Source organism: Artemia sp. Qi Xiang Cuo, chromosome 3 (genome assembly GCF_049724085.1).
Source record: "Artemia sp. Qi Xiang Cuo chromosome 3, ASM4972408v1, whole genome shotgun sequence".
NCBI classification, from domain to species: Eukaryota; Metazoa; Arthropoda; class Branchiopoda; order Anostraca; family Artemiidae; genus Artemia; species Artemia sp. Qi Xiang Cuo.
In genome coordinates, this window is record NC_142796.1 from 16,953,341 (window position 1) to 16,978,073 (window position 24,733).

At 36.5% G+C, this 24,733-nt stretch overlaps 1 protein-coding gene across 1 annotated transcript in view; it reads right to left on the minus strand.

Annotated features, from left to right (window-relative positions):
* LOC148953810 (uncharacterized) overlaps positions 1-24,733 on the minus strand; it is a 273,349-nt gene that overhangs the window by 223,543 nt on the left and 25,073 nt on the right. The window contains exons 4-5 of the mRNA XM_089085651.1: positions 24,066-24,184; positions 19,216-19,381 (exon numbers count right to left, since the gene is read on the minus strand). Coding sequence (XP_088941777.1) covers positions 19,216-19,381; positions 24,066-24,184 — 285 coding nt within the window. The remainder of the gene's footprint in view (positions 1-19,215; positions 19,382-24,065; positions 24,185-24,733) is intronic.

The window sequence follows — 24,733 nt, forward strand, 5'->3', positions numbered from 1 at the left end:
ACATATTCATATATGATAGTGTATACTTGTTCAAATATTTTGCTTGGTATAAGAATAAGGGTTAGACAAAAAATATTTTCATCTAAGCCTTACTCATTAAAAGGAAAACACAATGCTTAAGAAGATAGTTTTTCTCATCTCCACGTCTGATTAATTCAGTTATTTACAATCAAAATTACTGTTAAGTCATCAAAAAGGGGAAATTCTTGTTGGAAAACTTTATTAACTTTACTGACGTCGTGAAAGCGGGGTTGCCAACTTGAACGCTTTTCGAGTGAAATGCACTCTTTTTCCTACGGAAGGGAAGCGGAAGATTGAAAACTATTCTTTTTGGGTGTTAATTTTCATTCCCATTGAACGTCAGTGGTTGGCAACTTTGTCAGAAATGTATTAACCCAAGGAATAGGGTTACCAACTTGCACACTTTTCGTTTGAAATGCACTATTTTATACCCAAGGATGATGCGCAAGCAGCGGCAATCCTACGCATTCAAATGTTTTGGCTTGCACTCTTTTTGAGCAAAAACCACTCTCTTTTGGCCTTGATCTGCACTGTTTTGCACGTTAGCAGTTGGCAACCCTGCATGGGAGTCCTGCATTAGAAGTAGTACAACGAAGGGATAGAAAAAAAAATACTGTAGGATTTGAATTCATAGACGTAAATAATTAGCATCTTGGACGCGGTCACGTTTTCTACACAAATGTTACAAATCCGGACTACCTAGAATCTAACTAAATCACTAACTAGAATATGTTTTTCGGCTGCATTAGTACACATAATGCGACTGCATTTCAGACAATTTTAAGGCCCATTTAACAGGTATTGTTAAATTTAACATTGGTTCAATGTGTCATAGTTTTAGAGGTAAAAATTGTGCCATTATAGGGTATATTAAAGGAAATAGTACAAATGGGTCTTCTCTTTATTCTTTTTCTTTGGGTTTTTATCTTAGTTTAATTCAATATTCAAGAAAGTACTAACAGAGAAGGAGTTTTTCACCCTAGAAATTACAGACAGTAGGCATTAAATTTGCCAACAAGAACCAGTTTTTCTTTGAAATATTTATTCCGATCTTCACTTCTATTCTTACTCTAGTATAAACGGAATTGCTCGAACTTTCAGCTATTAATTTAATTATATATCAAATATTCACTTTCATTTATTAGTTGTTGCCAAGGACTGTTCGAGACATCTAATATTTTCAAGGAAATTACATTACAAATATTTTCTTTTGTACTAATTAAAATATTTAAAATATAAGTTAGTCAAATTAAATGTTGAACTGATGAGCTTTCAGCAATTTATATCATTATAAATCAAATATTTAGTTTAATTTTATTAGTTCTTTCTACGACTGTTCAAGATGTTCAAAAATTAGTATGAATATTTTATTCCAAAACCTATAAGAGCTGTCCCCAGTTTTGGTTCCAAAATTGCAAGAATTATCATACGATATATTCTGGAAAAGAGCGTATAAAATCTGCTGGTGTCGTTCCGGTTTTAAGTGTGGCAACGAACAAATTCTAGAAACCACGTTTCACCGTACTTCGTATTATTATAAATGTTTATAAATATATACAAATATTAATATAAATAAATATTTCAAGGAAAAAGTGTTTCATGTTGGCAAATTTAATGCACTGCTATCTACAATCTCTAGGGTGGAAAATTCCTTCTCTGTTAGTACTTTCTTGAATATTGAATTAAACTAAGATAAAAACCCACTAAGATCTTCACTTCCAGAGCGACTCTCTTATGTAACAAAAAGATAAACGACTTACAAAACCATCAGATACATAACCATTGATCACTAGGCAGTTACTGGCAGAACCTAAAGAGGGGCTACCAATCAGGCATGCAACGACAGTGTGTCTCCATTAGCAAAAATTAAAAAGTACACAACCTTAATGGACATGACTTTCGGAGCATGTTTAACCACTGATTATTCTCAAAGGATGTTGTTCAGTAGCGTAGTTGTTATATTTGTTTCCAGGGGCAACCAGCATTCCTACCTTTGCAGCAGACTTAAGGAAAGTGGGAACTGAACATCAATCTAGTATCGTGTCAAACTCCAAACTTGAAGAATGAAATTTTTCTAAATATTCCAGCTCTATTTATTGAGCGATCATTCATTGAAAAAATCCCTGGCTATTTGCCAGTAAACATGTCAGGATTTATTAAACTGAAAATCGCGTGCGAAAGGAAATTTCTTGTTCAACAAGCAAAAAAGAGGGCAAATATTCGCTAAGCATAGATCCGAGTCGGGAGGGGATTTAAAATGAACTTTCCAACAGTGTCAAAAATTATGTTTTAGATCTAAATACTTTTGAATAAATCGTTTTACCAGGTTTAGGGAGTGCTATATTCTTACTCTAGTATAAATGGAGCACTACCATACTTGCTAAAACCAGCAAGCTTTATACTAAAAAATATACTAAAATCAAACCACGGAATAAAAACGAAAAAACTACCAATAAGTGACTATTCTTCTTTTTTTTCCTAGCATTAACTTCAATCTGTAAGTCTAAAAGCTTGTAATCTGATTAGACCATTTGCAGACAAAGTAAGTTCGGTCGAACTCGAATATGAAAGAAAAAAAGTGCATGAATGTTCCCAAACAATAAAGTTGGGAATATTAACCAATCAGAAACATTGGTTTAATAAGAGAACTTTTGAATTTACTGCATACTGTCTTAAATTTATTTTTAGCGGCCATCTATGACCCTAGAGCAAGGCTCCAAAATTCAAAGCGGCGTTTTTTTTTTTTTTTTTTTTTTTTTTTTTTTTTTTTTTTTGGTTCGTTGACGCAACACTGTCCTAGTGACGGTGGATCCAACTTAACGAGACTCAATAACCGTAGACCAAGGTTTGAAATAGTTTTGAGACAATTTTCAGTAGGGTTAATATGTTCATGACAATTAAAGTGTTTGGAAGAAATTTTTTAAGAAAATTGACAATTTGTTGATGGTTTTCTTTTTCATGTACCAGTAATCTAAACTGTTCACATGTTGTCATGTGTTCAAACCCTAATATGTTCATGACAATATAGCTGTTTGGGATCATGACAACTAAACCGTTTGGAGGCAATTTTGGAAAAAAAAATGACAATTTGTTGCTGATTTTCATTTTCATTTGTAAATTATTTAAATTGTTCATGTGATCATGCCCCAATATGTTCATGACAATTAAAATGTTTGGATGAAATTTTGGAGTATCTCTGAATTAGTGGTTAAATAGTATGTGTACCTTATGGCATGTTAGTGCATCTTATTGTATTAGGCGTTGGTGTTTGTGTGTATTGTATCTTGTTTGCGTGTTTTGTAGTCTTATATTATGTAAATGTGACCTTAGATGTGTATCTTAAAGTCTTGTAGTAATAATATGCGTAATACTTTCCTTTACAGGCCATAGAGCTTTTGTGAAGATCAGTGTTGCATATTTGTTGTACGTTGTTTGTTTGTTTTTTGTTTTTTTTTTCATTTGTTTGTATTTATCTTATCTTAAATGATCATATAATGATTTCTTACGGTTTTCAAATAAGTTGCTCTGCTGTTTTCCGACTATACTAGTGCTACTGAGATAAATAGAATTTTCATTTGCCTAAATTTCATGATCTCTGTGTGGTCCCCGGTGTGCCCCTGTGCTAAAGACTCGTTTGAAAACTGTCATGGCTTTGAAAACTGTCTTCTTTGAAAATTGTCATGTGCCCCTGTGCTAATGACTCCTTTGCAAAAATTGTCATGAGTGAAGAAATAGAACCTAAAACACTACTACTACTACATCCACTATAAATAAAACATCTACTACTACCACTTATAAAAACTCACTGGAGCACCAAGCAGCCTGAGGCCAACACAGCTACGCACGCTTCTCTACCATCCCAATATACTCAACAATCGGCTGCGTTATAAGTTGAAATATTTCAACGCATTAACCGTGTCACTGTGACGAGTGAGCTCGCAGAAAAAAATGGTGAAGTCTGACACTAGAACACAAGTTTGTGAGCCTTTGGTTGTGAAAACTATGATAATGGATACTAAAACCACTAGACTGAGAAGAAATTAATATAACTAAGAGGATTAAAACTAAAACGAGCAGAAATTTAAATGGACTAAAGAAGAAACCTAAAACGACCGGCAGTGCTTTAACAGTTCAGTTGAAATGCTTTAAAGAAGCCGTCAATTTATCGCGACACAAAAATTGTTCTTAGTGAGCAATGAAATTTAGAACGAACATAATCTAGACTGAACTGTGAAGCCAAAATAAAGGCTAGGATGTCATATGCATTTACTGAAAAGAAAATATTTTTTTTTTATTCCTATATTAACGCACCAGGTACTTGAAGGTATCTGATATGCCGCTATTCCTTTACCTCGTTCCAAAACCTCGAGTTTTTAAATGCCTATTGAGCCTTCTTTTGAAGGAGTTAACTAAGGGATCTGCAGGAATAATATCCCCAGGAAGATTGTTCCAGACAGAAGTGCAGCATCTGGTGAAGCTGTTCCTCAAGTACTCGGTTCTTGGCGTGTCCTCCTTTAGATAATTGGACCGAGCTGTGTTCCTTCGTATCTGCCTTAACGGCTGGAAAAAGGGGGACACAATTCGAGAGAACTTGTCTGAGGGAGGCGAATTCATGTACTTGTAGAAAACAGCCATCGATGCTATATCAAACTTTTCATTTAGAGGCTGGAGCGAGTCATATGTGGAGGTGCATCCTGCCCTATTTGCACTATTCTGGATCTTCTGGAGAGGTCCCAACGGCGTTTTTAAAGCACCAGCATATAGCGGGCATCCATACTCAGCTGTGGGTCTGATGCGGGAATCGTAGTGGGATAATCGAGCTGGATGGAAGAAGGCTTTTGCAACAAAGAGTAGCTCCCATCTTTCTGGCACAGGAGGTTTTCACCCGATCAAGGTGATTATTCCAAAAGCGATTGTTAGAGAAATGAATACCCAGTAGACGGTGCCCGTCGACTCTCTTTATAGTTTCATTTTTGAAAATGTAGATGGGGTGTTTACGTGGCACATTTGGTCGGGTAATAAGAATCTCCTTTGTTTTCGATGCATTGAGGTTGATCATCCTTGTATCAGACCACTTTTCAATTTTAAAAAGATCCATCTGTAGCGAAAGGGACCCCTTGTGTTGGGTCTTCGTTTCTGGGATGGCTGAGTGTGTCATGGTATCGTCGGCAAAGTGATGCAGAGGGCTTGTGAGGTTGTCTGACATGTCGTTTATGTAAATGAGGAAAAGCGTAGGTCCCAAGATATTGTCCTGGGAAACCCCTGCTTTCACTGAATATTCTCTGAAAATAAATCCATCGAAGATAACGTGCAGTGAACGATCAGAGAGAAAGCTCTCAATCACTTTTAACAAACAACCATGAACACCGTACGCATGGAGTTTCTTTAGCAGGCCACGGTGCCATACTCTGTCGCAAGGTTTAGCAACGTCGAATGATAATAGCCTAATGTCATACCCCGCAGTCAGAGGTTCGATCCACTCCTGATGCTGGGCCACTAGGAAGTCTAAGGTTGAGCTTTTTCCGGCAATGTCCATGTTGGCGATTGCCTGGAAGGTCGTTTGATTCCAGGAACTGTTGAAACATTTTATTGGAGACGCTCACATAGACTTTGCTAACGCAAGAGAGATATAAGATAAAATAATGTTTATTTTCAAAAGGTTATCACAAGCTCTAATAGAGCCGAATTCGCTTCATATGTCTAAAGGAACAGAAAAAGCAAAACAAAGAAACAAATAATACAGCAAGAAAAGAAACACCAATCAAGCATAAAAATGGTCAATAAAAATTTAACACAAAAGAAAAAAAAATTCTAAGTCCAAGAACTAAAATGAAATTTGTGCGAATAATGGCAAAAACAGAAAAAAGGTTAAAAATAAAATATAGCATAAATAAATATCACAAAAGGGCCAAAATAAAAGTGACAAAAAAAATAATGACGCATGATTGTTGTGAGCATACACCAAAAACTAAAATAAGGGACGGAGGAGTTAATTTAGGTGCAGGACATAGTTCAGGAATTATTTAGGCGCTCAAGAATAGAGGGTATAAACATTTTTGGAACCTCTCAGTAACGGTATGGATCAGAGAATACGTTAGAATTGCCAAGGAAGCTAAGCGGGGGAGTCGGAGTCTAATGGGGTCGTGAAAATCGGGAAAGATGCCCTCAGTACAAGGATTAGATATTGCGGATTTAGCAAAACGCAAACAAATTATTTCTCTTTTTTCTTTTCACGTGGTAAAACGTGCGGATTTAAGGAGGAAGGAGTATGTAATTTTGCTCTCTTTGTAGATGAGCCTGAGCGAACGCTTTTGGACCGACTCAATTTTGTCGCTAAGTTCGCTTGAAAGATGCGAATACCAGACCGGACATGCATATTCCAATAGCGGCCTGTTAAATGATAAATAAACGCGAAGGGAATGCATCTTAGGGCAATTAAATTTGTTTAAAAGTTTTAACATAGATAATGAAACATTTGCTTGTTTAACAATATTAGAAACATGCATGTCCCACTTACGATTATTTGAAATTGTGACATCAAGGAGTTTAAAATGTTTCACAAGCATTTCTGGTGAGATAGGCTCAAGGAAAGCGGGGGTGGATTTCAAGAAATCTATCGGCATTATATTTGATTTAGTGGAATTTACTTTCATATTTAGGTTCTTAGCTCCATCCGAAATATGGGTTAGGATTTCGAGAAGGTCACTTTTAATTTTCCTGTGACATACTTCAAGGATCGACAAGTCATCCCCGTATTTCCATCTTTGGGGGAATTCCTTACCAATATCGTTAATCGTAACTAGAAATAAAAGAGGTCCCAATAAGGTTCCTTGAGGAATTCCACAATATATAGGGAGGGTTAAAATATTCGAGAAAATATTTTTGTATTTTACAACTTGAGATCTATTTGAAAGAAACGATATAACAATATTTACTAACACAGGATCAAGTTCAAAGTTAACCCGTAGTGAACGAATTAAGCTGGTGTGGTCAACCAGGTCAAAAGAGTTTTGGAAATCAACTAAGACAAGGTTCAGCCAAATGTTTGGTTTATCAAGGTTACTTACAATGGTATGTATTAAGTGCAGAAGGTAATGGGTGGTGGAAGTTTTCCTTTAATTACCAAACTGCCGGATGTCAATACGTGGACAAATTTTAACTCTAAGCCAGTCACAGAGGCTAATTGGCCAATAGGAACCCATGCTCGTAGGATCACCGTCTGGCTTTAGGGTAGGTATAACGTCCATGTTTGTGGAAAGATTCCGGAGCGAAAACATGTCCGGAAAAGCAATGACAAAGGTCCAGCAAGTTCGGCACTGCAAGATTTGAGGAAAACATTTGGTATGTTGTCAGGACCTGTGATTTTGTTCTCATTAAAATACTTCAAAATTTGAAGGATCTTAGGAGCAGAAAAATCCACACGATCCAGGACAGTATTGGTTCGGTCGGAAAAAGTTGGCACTTCTCTACCGTCGTCGTCGAGATTCGAGAATTCGGCAAAAGTCTAAGCAAGAGCTTGAGCCTTTTCTTGTGGATCTTGTGCCACAGTCCCATTAATCTGTAGAGAAGAGAATTGAAGTCTGTAGAGAACGAATTGAAGGTAAAGCATCCTTGACAATTCTCCATTAAATCTTCGCCGAAGCATGTTGAAGATTGATGGCGAACTTTTCCTCATACTGAAACAGGGACTGCCGAATCGCATGAACTGTAGCCTACCTTTGCGCGTGTTGATGAATGCAATTCTGTCCTCTTCGCTATCAAAAATGTAAGAAAAAACATCTGGCGTGGTTAAACTTCGATTCAAGCTATTTCTGAAGTTTTCAGTGAAGCCTTTACAGAGATTTGAAGGCCGACAAAACCACCTTTACTTATGGCACCATCACCTGACAGCGAAGTCATAAAGTTCAAACGTCCAGGGCCATAATCAAAGATAGGTTAGTGTAGACGTGTTGCTTAAAAAGGATATAGATAATTTCGGAGACCACACTACCTTTCCATGACGATAAATAAAAATTCAAATAGGGATAAAATCCTTTTAATAGACAGTGATGATGATAACAGTGATACAAATTCACAAAGGTAAGGAACAAAAAAAAATTCTTCTCCCGAGTTGTTTCTAAGACTTCCTTAGAAATCTCTAGAAACCTTTTTCTTCTCTTTGAAAAAGTCAGGTTAATTAACCACTCTGGATACATGTTGCTTATTAATATTTTCAGAGGCAACGCTGTAGCGTTGCCTATAGTAAAGGACAGACGGTTCCAATGTTTTATTATTATTATTTATTTATTATTTTTTTTTCAGAGGCACTTCATATGAAAGGGGTCGTCGCAGAAACTTCAAAGGGGGCTCATTCGATTGGAAATCGAGAGTTCTACTGCCCTTTTTAATAGTCGAAAGTGATTGGAGGGCAACTAGCCCCCCCCCCCTCCACGCCCATCATTCTCCCAGACACATCCAATCATTTTGTTCAGCGTAGGCATTTTAATAGCCATTTGTTCAGCGTAGTCAATTTCCAGATAGAAAATATATTTTTGAGGAGGACACTCTCCCACAACCGTCAGGGCAAGGGTTTTAAGTTATGCCCTGGGGGCATATGAGGTTTTTATAGAAGGCATTGTCGTAGAAACTTCAAAACAGGCTCATTTTGATAGCCATTTTGTTCAGCATAGTTGATTTTCAGATAGAAACTATGTTTTGAGGAGGACACTCCCCCAAAACCCTAAGGGCAAGGGTTTCAAGTTATGCCCTGGGGGCATATAAGGTTTTTATAATAGGCGTTGTTGTAGAAACTTCAAAAAAAGCTCATTCGATTGGAAATTCAAAGGGATAGTGCCCTTTTTAATAGTCGAAAGTGATTGGAGGGCAACTCACCCCCCTCTCACGCCCCCCTTTCCCCCAAACACATCCAATGAAAATTTTGAGATAGCCATTTTATTAAACGTAGTTTTAAGCTCTGGAATTAGTGCCTTGAGTATTGAAATTCTCCCACAGCCGTTAGGGATAGGACTTTAAGATAAGCTTACGGGGCATATTATGTTATGTATAGCCAACGTCATCTTAAAAGCTACGGAAAGGATTTATTCAATTGTAAATTTAAATGGCTAGTTCCCTTTTTAATAGTTGAAAGTGATTCAAAATCACTTTCAATCAAAATTTTGATATAGCCATTTTGTTCAACGTAGTTGAAAATTCTGTAAATTATACGTTTGAGCAGGACAATCCCCCCAAAGTCTTCAGGAGCAAGGGTTATAAGTTATATTCAGATAGTATTCTTGGTTCGCATGGAAGGAATGTACTTAGTAACTACAGAGAGAGTTCAATCGATAGGAAACTGAAATTTCCCGGGAACTTTTTAAAGTCAAAAGAGGCCAGACGTCATCTAGCATCCCCCCCTCCACGCCCTTTTTTTCTCAAACCAATCCCATAAGAACTTTGAAAGAGCTTTTTTTAAATAGTTATAAGACCATATAATGAAAACTCCGGGATCGACACAGCCCTCCAGTGCCCTAGGGCAGATGTTGCAAGTTGTGCCGTTGGGGAATAAATGGTTCTTATTGAAGGGATGCTCGTAAAAAATTCAGAGATGGCTCTTATGATTTGAAATTGAAAGTTCTAGTTCAGTTTTTTAGAGTCAAAAGAGATTGGAGGGCAACTAGCCTCCCCACGCCCCTTTTTCCCCAAATGCATCCAATAAAAATTTTGAGATAGCTATTAAGTTAAAAATTGCTCAAAAGTCAGATAACAAAATCTGGTGTCGTCAAAACCCTCCCAGGCTCGGAAATAAATGTCTTAAGTAGCGCCTTGGGACATTTATTGTTTGTGTAGCAAGGATGCTTGCATGAACTTTCGTTGGAACTCAGATTATTCGTATGTGAGAGTCCTAATACCCTTTTTAATAGACAAAAGAGATCCGGAGGCCGCTTTCCCCCCCCTCCCCGCCTTCTCTTTATATACCCACCTAATGAAGATATTTAGAGACATTTTGTTAAAAATAATTCAAAGGTCGAGTAAGAAAAAATCCGGTTTCAATAAAACCCCCAGGGCACAGGGGAAGGTGTTCTACGTTATGCCCTAAGGGCCTGTATCGTTCTTATGAAAGGGATACTAATATAAACTCCATAGAGGGCTCATTTGATTGTATATTGAAAGTTCTAGTTCACATTTTAAGAGTCAAGAAAGTTAAACTAGTCCCTCCCCCCACGCTCTTTTTCCCCAAACTCGTCCGCTACAAGTTTTGAGATAGCCAGTGTTTTGGAAATTGTTCAAAAATTAGATAACAAAAAACGGCGCCCCCCCAGAGCCCGGGGATAGGCGTTGTAAGTGTTGTCCTAGGGGCGTATATGGTTCTTATGAAAGAGATGCTCGTATGAACTTCAGAGGGGGCTCATTTGATTGGAAATTGAAAGTTCTAGTTCAATTTTTAAGAGTTAAAAGATATCCGAGGGCAACTAGCCCCCCGCCCCCACACCCTTTTTTCTCCAAGCCCATCCGATAAAATTTTTATAATAGCCATTTCATTAAAAATAGTTCAATGGTCAGATAAGAAAAATTCCTGTGCCGACGGAACCCACCAGGGCCCGGAGGCAGGATTTATGAGTAATGCTCTAGGGGCATATATAGTTTTTATTGAAGGGATACTCATATAAACTTCGGAGAGGGCTCATTTGATTGGACATTGAAAGTTCTTGTTCACTTTTTAAGAGTCAAAAGAGATCGGAGAGCAACTAGCCCCCCTGCTCCACGCCCTAAATGTATCAGATAAAAATTTTGAGATAGACATTTTGTTAAAAATAGTTCAAAGTTCTGATAACAAAAAAAGTCTGGTGTCAACACAGCCCCCCAGGGCCCGGGAGTCGGCGTTGTAAGTTATGCCCTGGGGGCATATATGGTTGTTATGGAAGGGATGCTCGTATAAACTTCCTAGAGGGCTCATTTGATTGGAAATTGAAAAGTGTAATTCCCTTTTTAAGATTCAAAAGTGATTGGAGGACAGCTAGCCTCCTCCCACGCTCCATTTAGCGTTTTTCCCAGGGGCACTTCACATAGAAGGGGTCGTTGTATAAACTTCAAAGGGGGCTCATTCGATTGGAAATGGAGAGTCCTAGTGCCCTTTTTAAGAGTCAAATGTGATCACACGGCAACTGGCCCCCCAAGCCCTTTTCCCCCAATTACGTCTGATAAAAAATTTGAGGTAGCCATTTTGTTAAAAATAGTTCAAAGATCATATAACAAAAACTCCTTTACGTATGGTCATTTCGTTAAAAATATTTCAAAGGTCAGATAAGAAAAACTCCTGTGATGACACAACCCCCCCCCCCCCTCAGGGCCAGGGAAGGAGTTGTAAGTATTGCTCTGGGGGCATATATGGTTTTCATGGAAGGTGTGCTCGTATAAACTTCAGAGAGGGTTCATTTGCATGGAAATTAAAAGTTGTAGTTCATTTTCTCAGAGTGAAAAAAGATCGGAGGGCAACTAGCTCTTCCCGCCCTCTACGCCATTGGGTTTATTGGAAGTATAAACTCATCCGATAAAAATTTCAGGTGACTATTTAGTTAAAAATAGTTCAAACATCTGATATTAAAACTCCGCGGCCGACGCAACCCCCCAGGGCCCAGGGACAGGCGTTGTAAGTTATATTCTGGGGATATGGTTCTTATCGAAGGGATACTCGTATAAATTTCAGAGAGGGCTCATTTGATTGAAAATAGAAAGTTCCAGTTCACTTTTAAACAGTCAAAAGAGACCGAAGCTTAAACTAGTCCCCCCGTGCCCTTTTTCCCCAAACCCATCCGATAAAAATTTTGAGATAGCAGTTTTGTAAAAAAGAGTTCAAAGATCAGATAATAAAAAATCCAAGGTTGACAGAAACCCATTTTTTCACTTTGATGAATATTGGATTTTCTTTTTTTTTTAAGTTTGATTTTGAAATAAGGAATTTTTAAAAACTATAAATTTTTTGCAATCAAAAACTAACAAAAACTAATTAAAAAAAACTTTCCGAAAAATAAATTTTTCAAAGAAAAACTATACAAATACCTTTTAAAATTCAAACTCAAAACGACCAGAAATTACTATTAAAGAATAAATGAAACCGAGAACGAACAGGAATTAAATAAACAATTATAGCAAAAACATACAACAAGTACTAGTATAAATTAATAAATAGATCTTCAAGCGAGTAATGCTTAGATTGAATATGAATATCAAGCTTAAAACTAAGAAAAATATTTTCCTATTGAAGTATAAATTAAACTTAAAACGAACCGAAATTAAATAAACAATCAATACAAACAAACATACAAAATATACAAAGGTGAACGAATAAATAAACTTCTAGACAGGTGAACATAATACCGAGTGAGCGAATCAAACTCCAAATGTGGAAAAATCACCACACAAATAGTCTTGGGTATCACCTCGTTACCTCACTATAAATATCTTCGTCTTACATTGTTATTATCGCTTTACTGAAAACTATATACGTCTTGAACAGTCTTGGAAAGTATATTACAACATCAAATTGAATATTTGATGAATAATGATATTAATTGTTGAAAATTCCATCAGTTCAAGAATATATTTCACTGTAATTATATTTTTATTTTCAATGCTGTAATAACTGGAAAAGAAAATATTTGTAATATAATTCGTTTTCAGTTAAGCGCCAATGACGCAGTAGGCTTTTGGTTTTTATTTACAGTTAGGAAATGAAACCCAAAACGAACAGAAATTACAATAAATAACCAAGTCAAACTCAAAACGAGCAGAATTTAACTTAAGTTGGGCGCAAAAACCCCTATGCCTTCCAAAGGCCAAAAGAAAATTTGCACTTTAATGAAAAAATATAAATGTTTTTACTTTTATAACTTTAATAAATCAAATAATGTTAACATTTTGATTACTAAATATCAGTATATGTATATTAAACTGACAAAGCACATTCATTTGTATTTTTTCAGTAAAGTGCAAATTATGTTCTGGCTTTTTTTTTTCCTTCAGCCGGGCACTTCGTATCGAAGGAGTTGTCGCAGAAACTTCGAATAGGGCTCATTCGATTGGAAATTGAAGTGGCTTGTGGCCTTTTTGATATTCGGAATTGATTGGAGGGCACCTAGCCCCCCCCCCCACGCCCATCATTCCCCCAAACACATCCAATCAAAACAAAGCCTTCTTTATAAACCTTATATGCCCCCAGGGCATAAATTAAAACCCTTGCCCTGAGGGCTGTGGGGGAGTGTCCTACTCAAAAACATATTTTCTATCTGGAAATCAACTACGCCGAACAAAGTGGCTATCTCAAATTTTTTATTGGATGTGTTTGGGGGAATGATGGGCGTGGGAGGGGGGGGGGCTATTTTCCCTCCAATCACTTTCGACTATTAAAAAGGGCATTATCCCTTTGAATTTCCAAACGAATGAGCTTTTTTTGAAGTTTCTACGACAACGCCTTCTATAAAAACCTCACATGCCCCCAGGGCATAGCTTAAAACCCTTGCCCTGGAGGCTGTGGGGGAGTATCCTCCTCAAAAACATATGTGACAAAGCCTTCTTTAAAAACCTTATATGGCTCCAGGGCATAACTTAAAACCCTTGCCCTGAGGGCTGTGGGGGATAGTCCTCCTCAAAAACATATTTTCTATTTGGAAATCAACTACGCTGAACCAAATGGCTATCTCAAAATTTTGATTGGTTTTGTTCGGGGGAATGGTGGACGTGGGGAGGGGGCTAGTTGCCCTAAAATAACTTTCGAATATTAAAAAGGGCAATAGTCCTTTGAATTACAAATCGAATGTGCCTGTTTGGAAATTTCTACGACAACGCCTTCTCTAAAAGCCTTACAAGCCCCCAGGGCGTAACTTAAAAACCTTGCCCTGAGGGTTGTGGGGGAGTGTCCTCCTAAAAAACATATTTTCTATATAGAAATCAACTACGCTGAACAAAATCGCAACCTTAAAATTTTGATTCGATGTGTTTGGGTGAATGATCTGAGTGGGGGGGGGGTAGTTGCTCTCCAATCACTTTCTACAATTAAAAAGGGTACTAGCCCTTCGAATTTCCAATCGAATGGGTCTGTTTTGAAGTTTCTATGAAATTACCTTCTATAAAAACCTTATATGCCCCCAGGGCATAAATTAAAACCCTTGCCCTGAGGGTTGTGGGGGAGTGTCCTCCTCAAAACATATTTTCTATTTGGAAATCAACTACGCTGAGCAAAGTTTTTATTAAAAATTTTGATTGGATGTATTTTGGGGAAGGATGGGCGTAGGGGGGGGGGGGTTAGTTGCCCTCCAATCACTTTCGAATTTTAAAAATGGCACTAGAACTCTCAATTTCCAATCGAATGAACCCCTTTTGAAGTTTCTACGACGAACCCTTCCATATGAAGTGCCCTTCCCTAAAGGAAAAAAAATAATAAATAGTGTCTTTTCCAGGCCATGTCCATATAAACGTTTATTGCACAGATGTAAAGTGTTGCCCCGTGGTTAGTGGGGAAGTGACTTCCTGAAAAACATACGTTACATCAGGGAATCATCTCTACTAAATGGACTAACTAATTCAAAGTTTTGAGTAGTTGTGTGTGGGAATGATGGGCGTGGGGGGGGCTAGTTGCCCTCCAATCACTTCAGACCATTAAAAAGGGCCCTAGTCCTTTGAAATTCCAATCGAATGAGCCTTTTTTGAAGTTTCTACGACAACACCTTCTATAAAAACCTTACACGCCCCCAGGGCATAACTTATAATCCTTGCCCTGAGGGTTGTGGGGGAGTGTTCTCCTCAAAAATATATTTCTATCTGGAAATCTACTACGATGAACAAAATGGCTATCTCAAAATTTTGATTGGATCTGTTTGGGGAAATAATGGGCATGGGGGGGGGCTAGTTGCCCTCCAATCACTTTCGACTATTAAAAAGGGCACTAGCCCTTTGAATTTCCAATCGAATGAGCTTTTTTGAAGTTTCTACAACTAAGCCTTCTTTAAAAACCTTATATGCCTCCAAGGCATAACTTGAAACCCTTGCCCTGAGGGCTGTGGGGGAGTGTCCTCCTCAAAAACATATTTTCTATCTGGAAATCAGCTATGCTAAATAAAAAGGTTATCTCAAAATTTTGATTGGATGTGTTTGGGGAAATGATGGGCGTGGGGGAGGGGGCTAGTTTCCCTCCAATCACTTTCGTCTATTAAAAAGGGCACTAGCCCTTTAAATTCCTATTAGAGTGAGTTAGTTTTGTAGTTTTTTCTACACCATCTTCTATCAAATCCTTACATGCCCCCAGGCTATAACTTAAAACCCTTGCCCTGAGGGTAGTAGGGGAGGACTCTGCTAAGAACTACTAATTCTATATGGAAATCAACTACGTGAACAAAATAGTTATCTCAAAATTTTGATTGGATGTGTTTGGGGGAATAATGGGCGTTAGGGGGGGGGCTAGTTGCCCTCCAATCACTTTCGACTATTAAAAAGGGCACTAGAACTCTCAATTTCCAATCGAATGAGCCCCTTATGAAGTTTCTACGACGACCCCTTCCATATGAAGTGCCCTGCTCTAAAGGAAAAAATATAATAAATAGTACATTGTGCCAACATCGTTCTTATATGCCCTCAGGGCATATATTAAAACCCTTGCCCCGAGGGTTGTGAGGGAGTGTCCTCCTCAAAAACATATTTTCTATATGGAAATCAACTACGCTGAACAAAATGGCTATCTCAAACTTTGATTGGATGTTTGGGGAAATAATGGGCGGGGGGGGGGGGCTAGTTGCCCTCGAATCACTTTCAACTATTAAAAAGGGCACTAGCCCTTTGAATTTTTTTGAAGTTTCTACGACAACGTCTTCTATAAAAACCTTATATACCCCCAGGGCATAACTGCAAACCCTTGCCCTGAGGGTTGTGGGGGAGTGTCCTCCTCAAAAATCTATTTTCTATGTGAAAATCAACTACGCTGAACAAAATGGCTATCTCAAAATTTTGATTGGATGTGTTTGGGGGAATGATTGGCGTGGGGGGGGGCTAGTTGCCCTCCAATCACTTTCGACTATTAAAAAGGGTACTAGTCCTTTGAATTTCCAATCGATTGAGCCTGTTTTGAAGTTTCTACAATAACGCCTTCTATAAAAACCTTATATGGCCCCAGGGCATAACTTAAAACCTTTGCCCTGAGGGTTGTGGGGGAGTGTCCTCCTCAAAAACATATCTTCTATCTGGAAATAAACTACGTTGAAAAAAATGGCTATCTCAAAATTTTGATTGGATGTGTTTGGGGGAATGCTGGGTGGGGGGGGGAGGCTAGTTGCCCTCCAATCACTTTCGACTATTAAAAAGGGCACTAGAATTTTTGATTTCCAATCGAATGAGCCCTTTTGAAGTTTCTACGACGACCCTTTCCGTACGAAGTGCCCTGGTCTAAATGAAAAACATAATACATAGGACATTGTTCCAATATCGTTCTTATATACCCTCACGGCATATCTCAAAACACTTGCCCCGAGGGTTGTGGGGGAGTGTCCTCCTCAAAAATATATTTGCTATCTGGAAATCAACTACGCTGAACAAAATGGCTATCTCAAAATTTTGATTGGATGTGTTTGGGGGAAGGATGGGCGTGGGGGGGAGGCTAGTTGCCCTCCAATCACTTTCGACTATTAAAAAGGGCACTAGAATTTTTGATTTCCAATCGAATGAGCCCTTTTGAAGTTTCTATGACGACCTCTTCCATATGAAGTGCCCTGCTCTAACGGAAAAAATAATACATAGTACATTGTTCCAACATCGTTCTTATATGCCCTCAGGGCATAACTTAAAACCCTTGCCCCGAGGGCTCTGGGGGAGTGTCCTCCTCAAAAATATATTTTCTTTTTGGAAATCGAATACACTGAACAAAATGGCCATCTCAAAATTTTGATTGGATGTGTTTGGGGGAATAATGGGCGTGGGGGGGGCTAGTTGCCCTCCAATCACTTTCGACTATTAAAAAGGGCACTACCCACTCCAATTTCCAATCAAATGAGCCCTTTTCGATGTTTCTACGACAATTCCTTCGATACGAAGTGCCCGGCGGAAAAAAAAACACATTGTACCCACATCGTTCTTTGCTTAGGCAGCGTTAGCGCGCTGCCTATGATTTCTGGTCGTTTTGAGCTTGAGTTTTACCAGGTATTTGTATCTGCTGAGCTTAAGTTTAAATTGGCCTTTATTTTTCATTGAAAAACTTATTTTTTGGAAAGTTTTTTTTAAATTAATTTCTTAGAAAAGACAACTCCTCCTCAAACAAATTTGGAGAGCAAATACTAAAGATCCGGTCAGTTAAAGAAATGATCAAGCCAATGTTTACTTGGCGAGCGTGACCGGAACTATAAAACAAAAACCTATTGTTATTTGTCGGTTTTCTGTGAATTTTAAAATCCAGACTATTTTCATTTTTTTTAAAGTAGAACATCAAGAAAAGGAAGTTTCCCATCCTCTTCTTATTCAACATTAAACTTTAAATCCCCCCCCCCCCCCAAACAATTAAGATGTTCCAAAAATCCTTTTAATTCCTCCCAATCCCATACTGAAATAATGTCATCCATATAGCGGGAAAAAAATATGGAAAAAACTCCATATTTTTTTGGGGCCGGTATATGGATGACATCATTTCAGTATGTTTTCGTTTAGTTTTACTACTGATGACATTCACTGCATATGTGACCGAAATATCTAGTATTTTTGTGAATTTATATCACTGTTATCATCATCACGGTCTATTAAAAGGATTTTATTCCTATTTGATCTTTCATATATCGTTAAAAAGGATAAAGAATTATAGGCAGAATTACAAATTCTGCCACTCCAGTGGGGCGCTAAAAAAACAGGCTGTCATCAAATAAATTTTTTTTTTCAAACACCTCTTTCAAACAATTTTCAGACAGTTTGCCACAAAAGTATTTTGTCATGGCATTTGTGTTCTACATTGAACAAAATGCCATTGCTTTTTTTTATCGTCAAACAAAGTCCCAATGTTCTTTTCTGCCATTGTAAAAAGTTCCATAATTTTGTCCTGTCAGACAAAGCGTCATTGTATTTTCTGTCATCTCAGTAAATGCCATCGTTGTTTTCCGCCAGTGCAAAGAGTTTCATCTTTTTTATTCAGTCATCAGACAAAGTGTCATTGTTTTTTTTTTTTTTTTTTTTTTTTTCTATCGTTGCAAAGAGTCACCGTTTGTTCTCGATGTAAAAAATAAAAATAACTACTTCCTTGGATGTGTGTTTTTAGGAACGAACTTCAGTAATTTTAATAACGTGCAATTATGATTCAGGAGCTTACAGAGAAAGCGACGATCAGGGTAGATTGTTTTACTTAAAATTTAATAAAACAAAACAACGATGAAGTAGGGCAAAACATTTAAATAAAACCCTAAGGTCTTCAAAACACAAAATTCAAGAATAATTTTCAAATTACCATTATTTTAGGAAAAGATTAAAATTTGAAAAACACACGTAGTATACAGATAGAAACATTATACATAAAAAACTAAATTCACGAAATGTATAATCAATATTTACCTATATAAAAAAAAATATTTCACAAAAATAATAAATGAAGCCAAGAGGTAATTAAAATAAATCAATTTTTAAAGTTTATAAGCAATGACTGATTTACATAACTTAGTTTCAAACAAATGAAGTATTAAGAGGTTAATAGAAAACATTCCATGGAGGTGGAAGTTTTACGGGAAGGAGCAAAGAGAGAAACTTTGAGTGGAGGAGGTTAAGAAAAAGCTAAAAAGCTTTACTGGCCTTAGGCAATAGTAGTTCAGCAATTATATCCTCAAAAACATTGGTAATCAGTGATTATATTATTCTCATCAGTAGCAATAATAAAGATGGCGAAGTTTTTTTTGAAAAAAAAATTATTCTGAAAAAAAATATGAAGTTGAGCAAAAACGTTTAAATAAAACCCTAAAAAGTCTTCAAAACACAGAAGTCAAGAATATTTTTCAAATTACCATTATTTTAGGAACAGCTTAAAGCTTGGAAAACATACTGAATATAGAGACAGAAACATTAAAACAAACTTAATTCAAGAAAAAATATAACCAATATTTTCCTTAGAAAAATTCCACAAAAATTTAAATGAAGCCAAGAGGTAATTAAAATAAATCAATTTTTAAAGTTTATAAACAGTTACTGATTGAATTAATTTGAAGTTACCTTTTCTTCAAGTTGTGTTTCCATATTATGTACTTTCAACAGCTTTCTAGTCTCTTGCCATTCAGCAGTTAGCTTTTCCAGTTCCATACTTAAAGAAGCATTTGAAGCTTGTGATTTTGATAGCTGCTCTCGAAGTGCCGAGTTCATACTAACAAGTGAGGTGACTCTAAAAAATATTTATGATTTATTGAACTATTATTGGGCTAAAACAAATTAAGTGCTACCGTTTTGGCTCCCATTGACTACGTGAATGGTTTGTTAGGCCAAAACGCAGAGCGAAGAACTGATAATTGACTTAAGGTCCAGCTGGTTCTGAAGGATGCCATGATCTTAACTTAGAATAATTACTAGAAACTGGCGCTAGTGTCGACCAAAAAAATATCATCTATCATTTGGCAACTGTCATGGCTACAATGTCATCTATCATTTGGCAACACTTGACATTTTTCAAGCTTTGTAATCGTTTTTCTGTCAGAAACTGGGATCAGACACTTATTACTACACTAATTTTACCAGCTACACAAATTAAATTAAACATTCTTATAATTACACTGAAAAAAAAATGACAAGTGACGTCAAACGCTACATGGCATTGAGGATTTTTTTTTGTTGAGACAAACACCAGTTTCTCTCATATAAGTTAGCCATACTCTTTGGCCAATACCATATAATATGTTGCAATGCTGGTTCACTAGAATTCTGGCATGTTCTACAATTTGCCATTCCATTCAGCTGGTAATATACTAATGGCCAGGAATTGCGGAACATTTATACGGACGAAGTTCGGTGAGACAAAAGGGGGAGTCCTCGTCCAGAAAAGTCATTGCCACCCTTGAGAAAAAGTTCTGGCAACTTTTTGGTTCTTGAATGTGTCCCTGAGCATCCAAAAATGCGTCTATTTTAGCTAAAAATTTGTCCATCTGGAAATCTCAGAACTAGAGGTTATTATTTTATTTTTATTTTTTTTACCAGTTGTATTACTGACCAAAAGACGCTTCGTAAACCTCTTTCAAAGCTGCCAGTCCACATCAAACACCAAATATAATGATAACGAAAAATTTATATAAAACATTCATACAAAATGACTTAGTGTGAAAGCAAAAACCATATAAACATGTTAATCCCTTAATTTGGATAAAATCCTTTACTTACGACATCTCTTGCACAGCTTGGATGCTTAAAATAATACCTAGTAAAATCACTACTTTGGAGAAAAGTGAAATTTTTTTTTTTACCAAAATATATCCCTTTTTACCCCTTTTACAGGGAGTTGAATTGGGTATTCAACTCCCTGTAACATCAATAATAATACAATTAAGAATAAAGGGTAGAATTCTGAAAATTTTAAAAAACATTTTTTTTCCTTTTTTTGTTTTCAAACTGTTATCCCTTCCCCTCAGATACTTTTGAAGGCTCATCCCCACCACCTGAAAGAAAAATTGCGAACGGTCTTAGTAGTAAATTATATCATGTGATCTAAATTTTTCATATTTTTGAGAGAAATCCTAAAACTTTGTTCATCTAATTCCTTTTTGCTTGTCCCATTTTTTTTGGGGGGGGGGGGAGGAGCTATTCTGCTTGTTCCTTGGGTATAACAACCCTGTGTACTTTATGGCTCCAAATTTCTAAAGTGTGTCACGTTTTTGCCCTTTTATATCATTGTGTCCCGACACATGGGAAAGTCCCCGTTTGAAATAAATTGTGTCCAGTTGGAAAATTTGTTGAGAAATCCTAAAAAAAAGTACAGAACTTAAATTCCCAGCCGGGCCGGGTTTATTTTTCAGCTCCAATGTAACTTATTGTCTATTTGGTTATAAAAGGTGAGTTCTCAATTTACATAAGCGACTAAGAAAATTTTTCAGTTGCTGGTTTTGCGTCAAATCTTGATTCAGTTTTTAATCTTATAAATCTTCTCTATGCACTATTTGAGACACCTGAAATCTTTTTGCAAAAGAACAAAAGAAGAAAATATTATTTCATTTAGCACAATAGACATGCGAGGTGTGATACTGAAAAGTAATAAGATTTATTTTTTGATAACTATAATTTTTTACTTTTTTCAAGCGTTAAGATTATCCCCTTCAAATTAGTTCCCTTGAGCAGCTACACACCCAAAGGAGACGTACATCCCACCGCTGGTAGTTGCGGAGGAAGTCTTCAACCCGTACGGTCTTCAGCATGTCCATTACACTCTTTTGAATATTTTCTAAAGTCACACAATGATGCCAAGGCATTTTTTGGTTTAGGGAAAATATTAAAAGTCATAAGGACTGAGGTCAGGTAAATAAGCCACTGCAGTACCTTTCAAAGTCAACGATTTTGTCATGGAGAGGACAGTTTGGCATGGGGCGTTGTAATGATGGACCATCCATTTGTCTGCAATGTCTGGTCTAACGCGAATGACCCTTTAACTGAGCCATTCGAGAACAGTCTTATGAAAAAAGTTGCCGACAGTTAACAATGGAAGAACAAACTGTTTATCGACCATTTCCCTTTCGTCAAAAAATAATCAGCATTGATTTGACCTCCGATTTCTTCCTTCTAGCTTTCTTTGGTCGAGGAGAGCTCTCATTGTCAAACTCCTGATATGACCTTAGGATTTTATTCAAAAATCCCTGATCACAGATCATGGATCGAAATCCATCCATCCTCCCTTGATCTTAGGATGTTGCTTCACCACAGGTGATCATATGACTAAATAAGTCTTGCTTATTGGCAATTCTGTCAATAAGATCAAGGCAAACGTTTTTTGGAAAGAGTTTCTACTCAAATGGGAGGTTTTTCTGTACCATTTTGTCACAGAACTTTCGTATGTCCAAATTTTCAATTAAAATGTGAGTAAAAGTAAATCTGTTTAAATTAAATAGTAAATCACTGATAATGACAATGTAGATGATAGTGACAATGACAATGACAAGTAAATCTGTTCAAATTCAATAGTAAATCACCTACGACAATGAATATATAGTATTTGTTTGAAAGTTTGAAAAATTTGATATGTCTGCGTTTGATATCTCTATGACTTAAATATACAAGAACCTAGTGTTTAGCATATGTACTATAATACACTTAATTAATATACGCACGAAAAGAAGAGACACTACCCATCAGATATACCCCAAATTTTACTTTAAAAATTCGAGAATTATCCAAATAAAGTTGCTTCATATCAATACGTGTTACAAAACAAACAAATAACGAGAAATATAATAATTTCGGTATTTTTTAAATAAAAATTATAGCTAACATTCAATAAAAATATTATAAAAATCTAGAACATACAATTAAATAACACCTAAAATAAGTAGTAATTGTTTCTGATTTGAATATAACATTTTCTCTAGAGTAGTTTAAAATTTCGAACTCTAATTTCCACGTATTGTCTATTTGATATAGAAAAATTAATTTTCAGTTGCAGAAGTAAAAACTCTTTTATTATCTTTTTTTTTACATTTTTCATGCTTGCGAGACATTTTTGGCTTATTTTACCTTAGTTGGCTGGCCTGTTCACGCAACATGTAAAATGTTTTTTTTTCTACAATAATTTTTTCAAAGAAAAGGGATAATTTCCCTCCCCCAAAGGTGATACTAAAACCCTCCCCCGCCCCTGGGAACCCTAATTTTACAAAGAGCTGGGCTAAGGATAAGAGAACAGTTACTAAATTTATGAATTAAAAGAACGAATTTATTTTATGAATTAAAAAGGTTACTTTCCTATATTTTGAGGGTAAAAAGAATTTAATTTATGAATTAAAAAGGTTACTTTCCTATATTTTGAGGGTAAAAAGTGCGCTTTAATTGCATGTGTTTGCGTCATACAATGTTAGGCGTTCACCCCCTCCCCCTCCCAATAAAATACCCCCCCCCCCCGCGGATGGTTGGTCTCCAATCACTTTCGATTTATAAAAAAGGACTAATTCTCAATTTATAACGTAATGGGCACCCTCCAAAGTTTCTACGATCAAGAGGCGGAGGTGGGGATGAGGAAGGGGCAACCAGCCGAGGAAGCGAACTTTTTTTTATTTAAAGTTTTAGCCAGTAAAAGAAATAAGAATTTTTGGTCACAAACTTATTTTTACTAGCAGTCCCTCTGCTTTTCTGTGGTACCGATATCAAAGTAAATGTTTTGGACTTACCTAATCTGTTCCTTATCAAGCATCTAAGAAATTTGATGAACTCTGAGATTTTTCGGAACATTGAAATTTTGAGCCAGTGAATGATAAAATTTTCTGCCAGTAAAAGGAACGAAAAATTTTTCAGCCGCAAAATTTTTTACAAGTAGCCCTTCACTTTCTCAGAAGCACCGATATCAAAATAAATAATAAGTTTTTGAACTGTGTTCTGTGCTTACCTAATCCGTTCCTGTTCAAGCATCTCAGAATGTTCTGCGCTTACTTACTTCGTTCCTATTCAAGCATCTGAGAAAGTTGATGATTTTTTTACTTTTTTTTTTGAAATTTTTAGCTAGTGAGTAATGAAAATGATGAAAAATTGAGGCAGCAAAAAGGACTAAAAGATTTTCAGCCACAAAATACTTACAAGTAGTTTCTTCCGTTTCTCTGTAGCGGTGACATCAAAATAAATTATAAAAATGTTTTGGAACTAATGCTCTGGACTTCACTACTCTGTTCCTGCTCAGCATCTGAGAGATTCGATGAACTTTCTTTAGTTTTTTTTTTTTTAATTTGAAATTTTGAGCCAGTGAATAATGAAAATGATGAAAATTGGAGGCAGCAAAACAGACTAAGGGATTTTCAGCCACAAAATACTTACAAGTAGTTCTTCCGTTTCTCTGTAGTGCCAATGTCAAAATAAATAACAACATTTTTGAGCTAATGCTCTGGCCTTACCTACTCTGTTCCTGTTCAAGCATCTGAGAAAGTTGATGAACTTCATTGCATTTATTTCTTCCGTCTTTACCTTCCAGGGATGTTTCGAGCTCTGTAATTCGAGATTTGTATTCAACCAGCTAAAAAACAAGAATAATGTAGAAAAATCAGAAATCTCAAAAGACCTGAGGTACTGTTTTTTCTTTGTAGAAAAATAAAATTCACATCTTTAATGTTGCACTGTCTTGTTGTTTTGTCTTTGGCATTTTTACTGTTTTGGTTCAACTTCATAAAGCCAAACTTTTTCTGGCGTATATTTTCTGGCGTCATATATACCACTCAAAATGCATTTTTTCGCGTTTTGAAGTGTCTTATCTCAGGTGTTTAAGTTTTAAGTATTTAATTAGTGTACTTAGTACTTTAATTACCCAGACATTCATCTCTATATACATATGAATACAACAATTGCTGTCAAGGCTTCTATTCTCTTTTGATATCATACTCAGGGCCAGGGGACACGGATTGGGAGGGGGCACAATTGGAACCATACATCTAGATTTTATTGTCCCCCATCCCGAAGTTGAAAATTACGCTTTCTAGGTGTTTTTCATTATGCAATAGATGAAAAATTAAAAATCTCCTCAAGGCGCATTGAAAAAAAAAAAATTTCACTCTTACCGTCTGACACT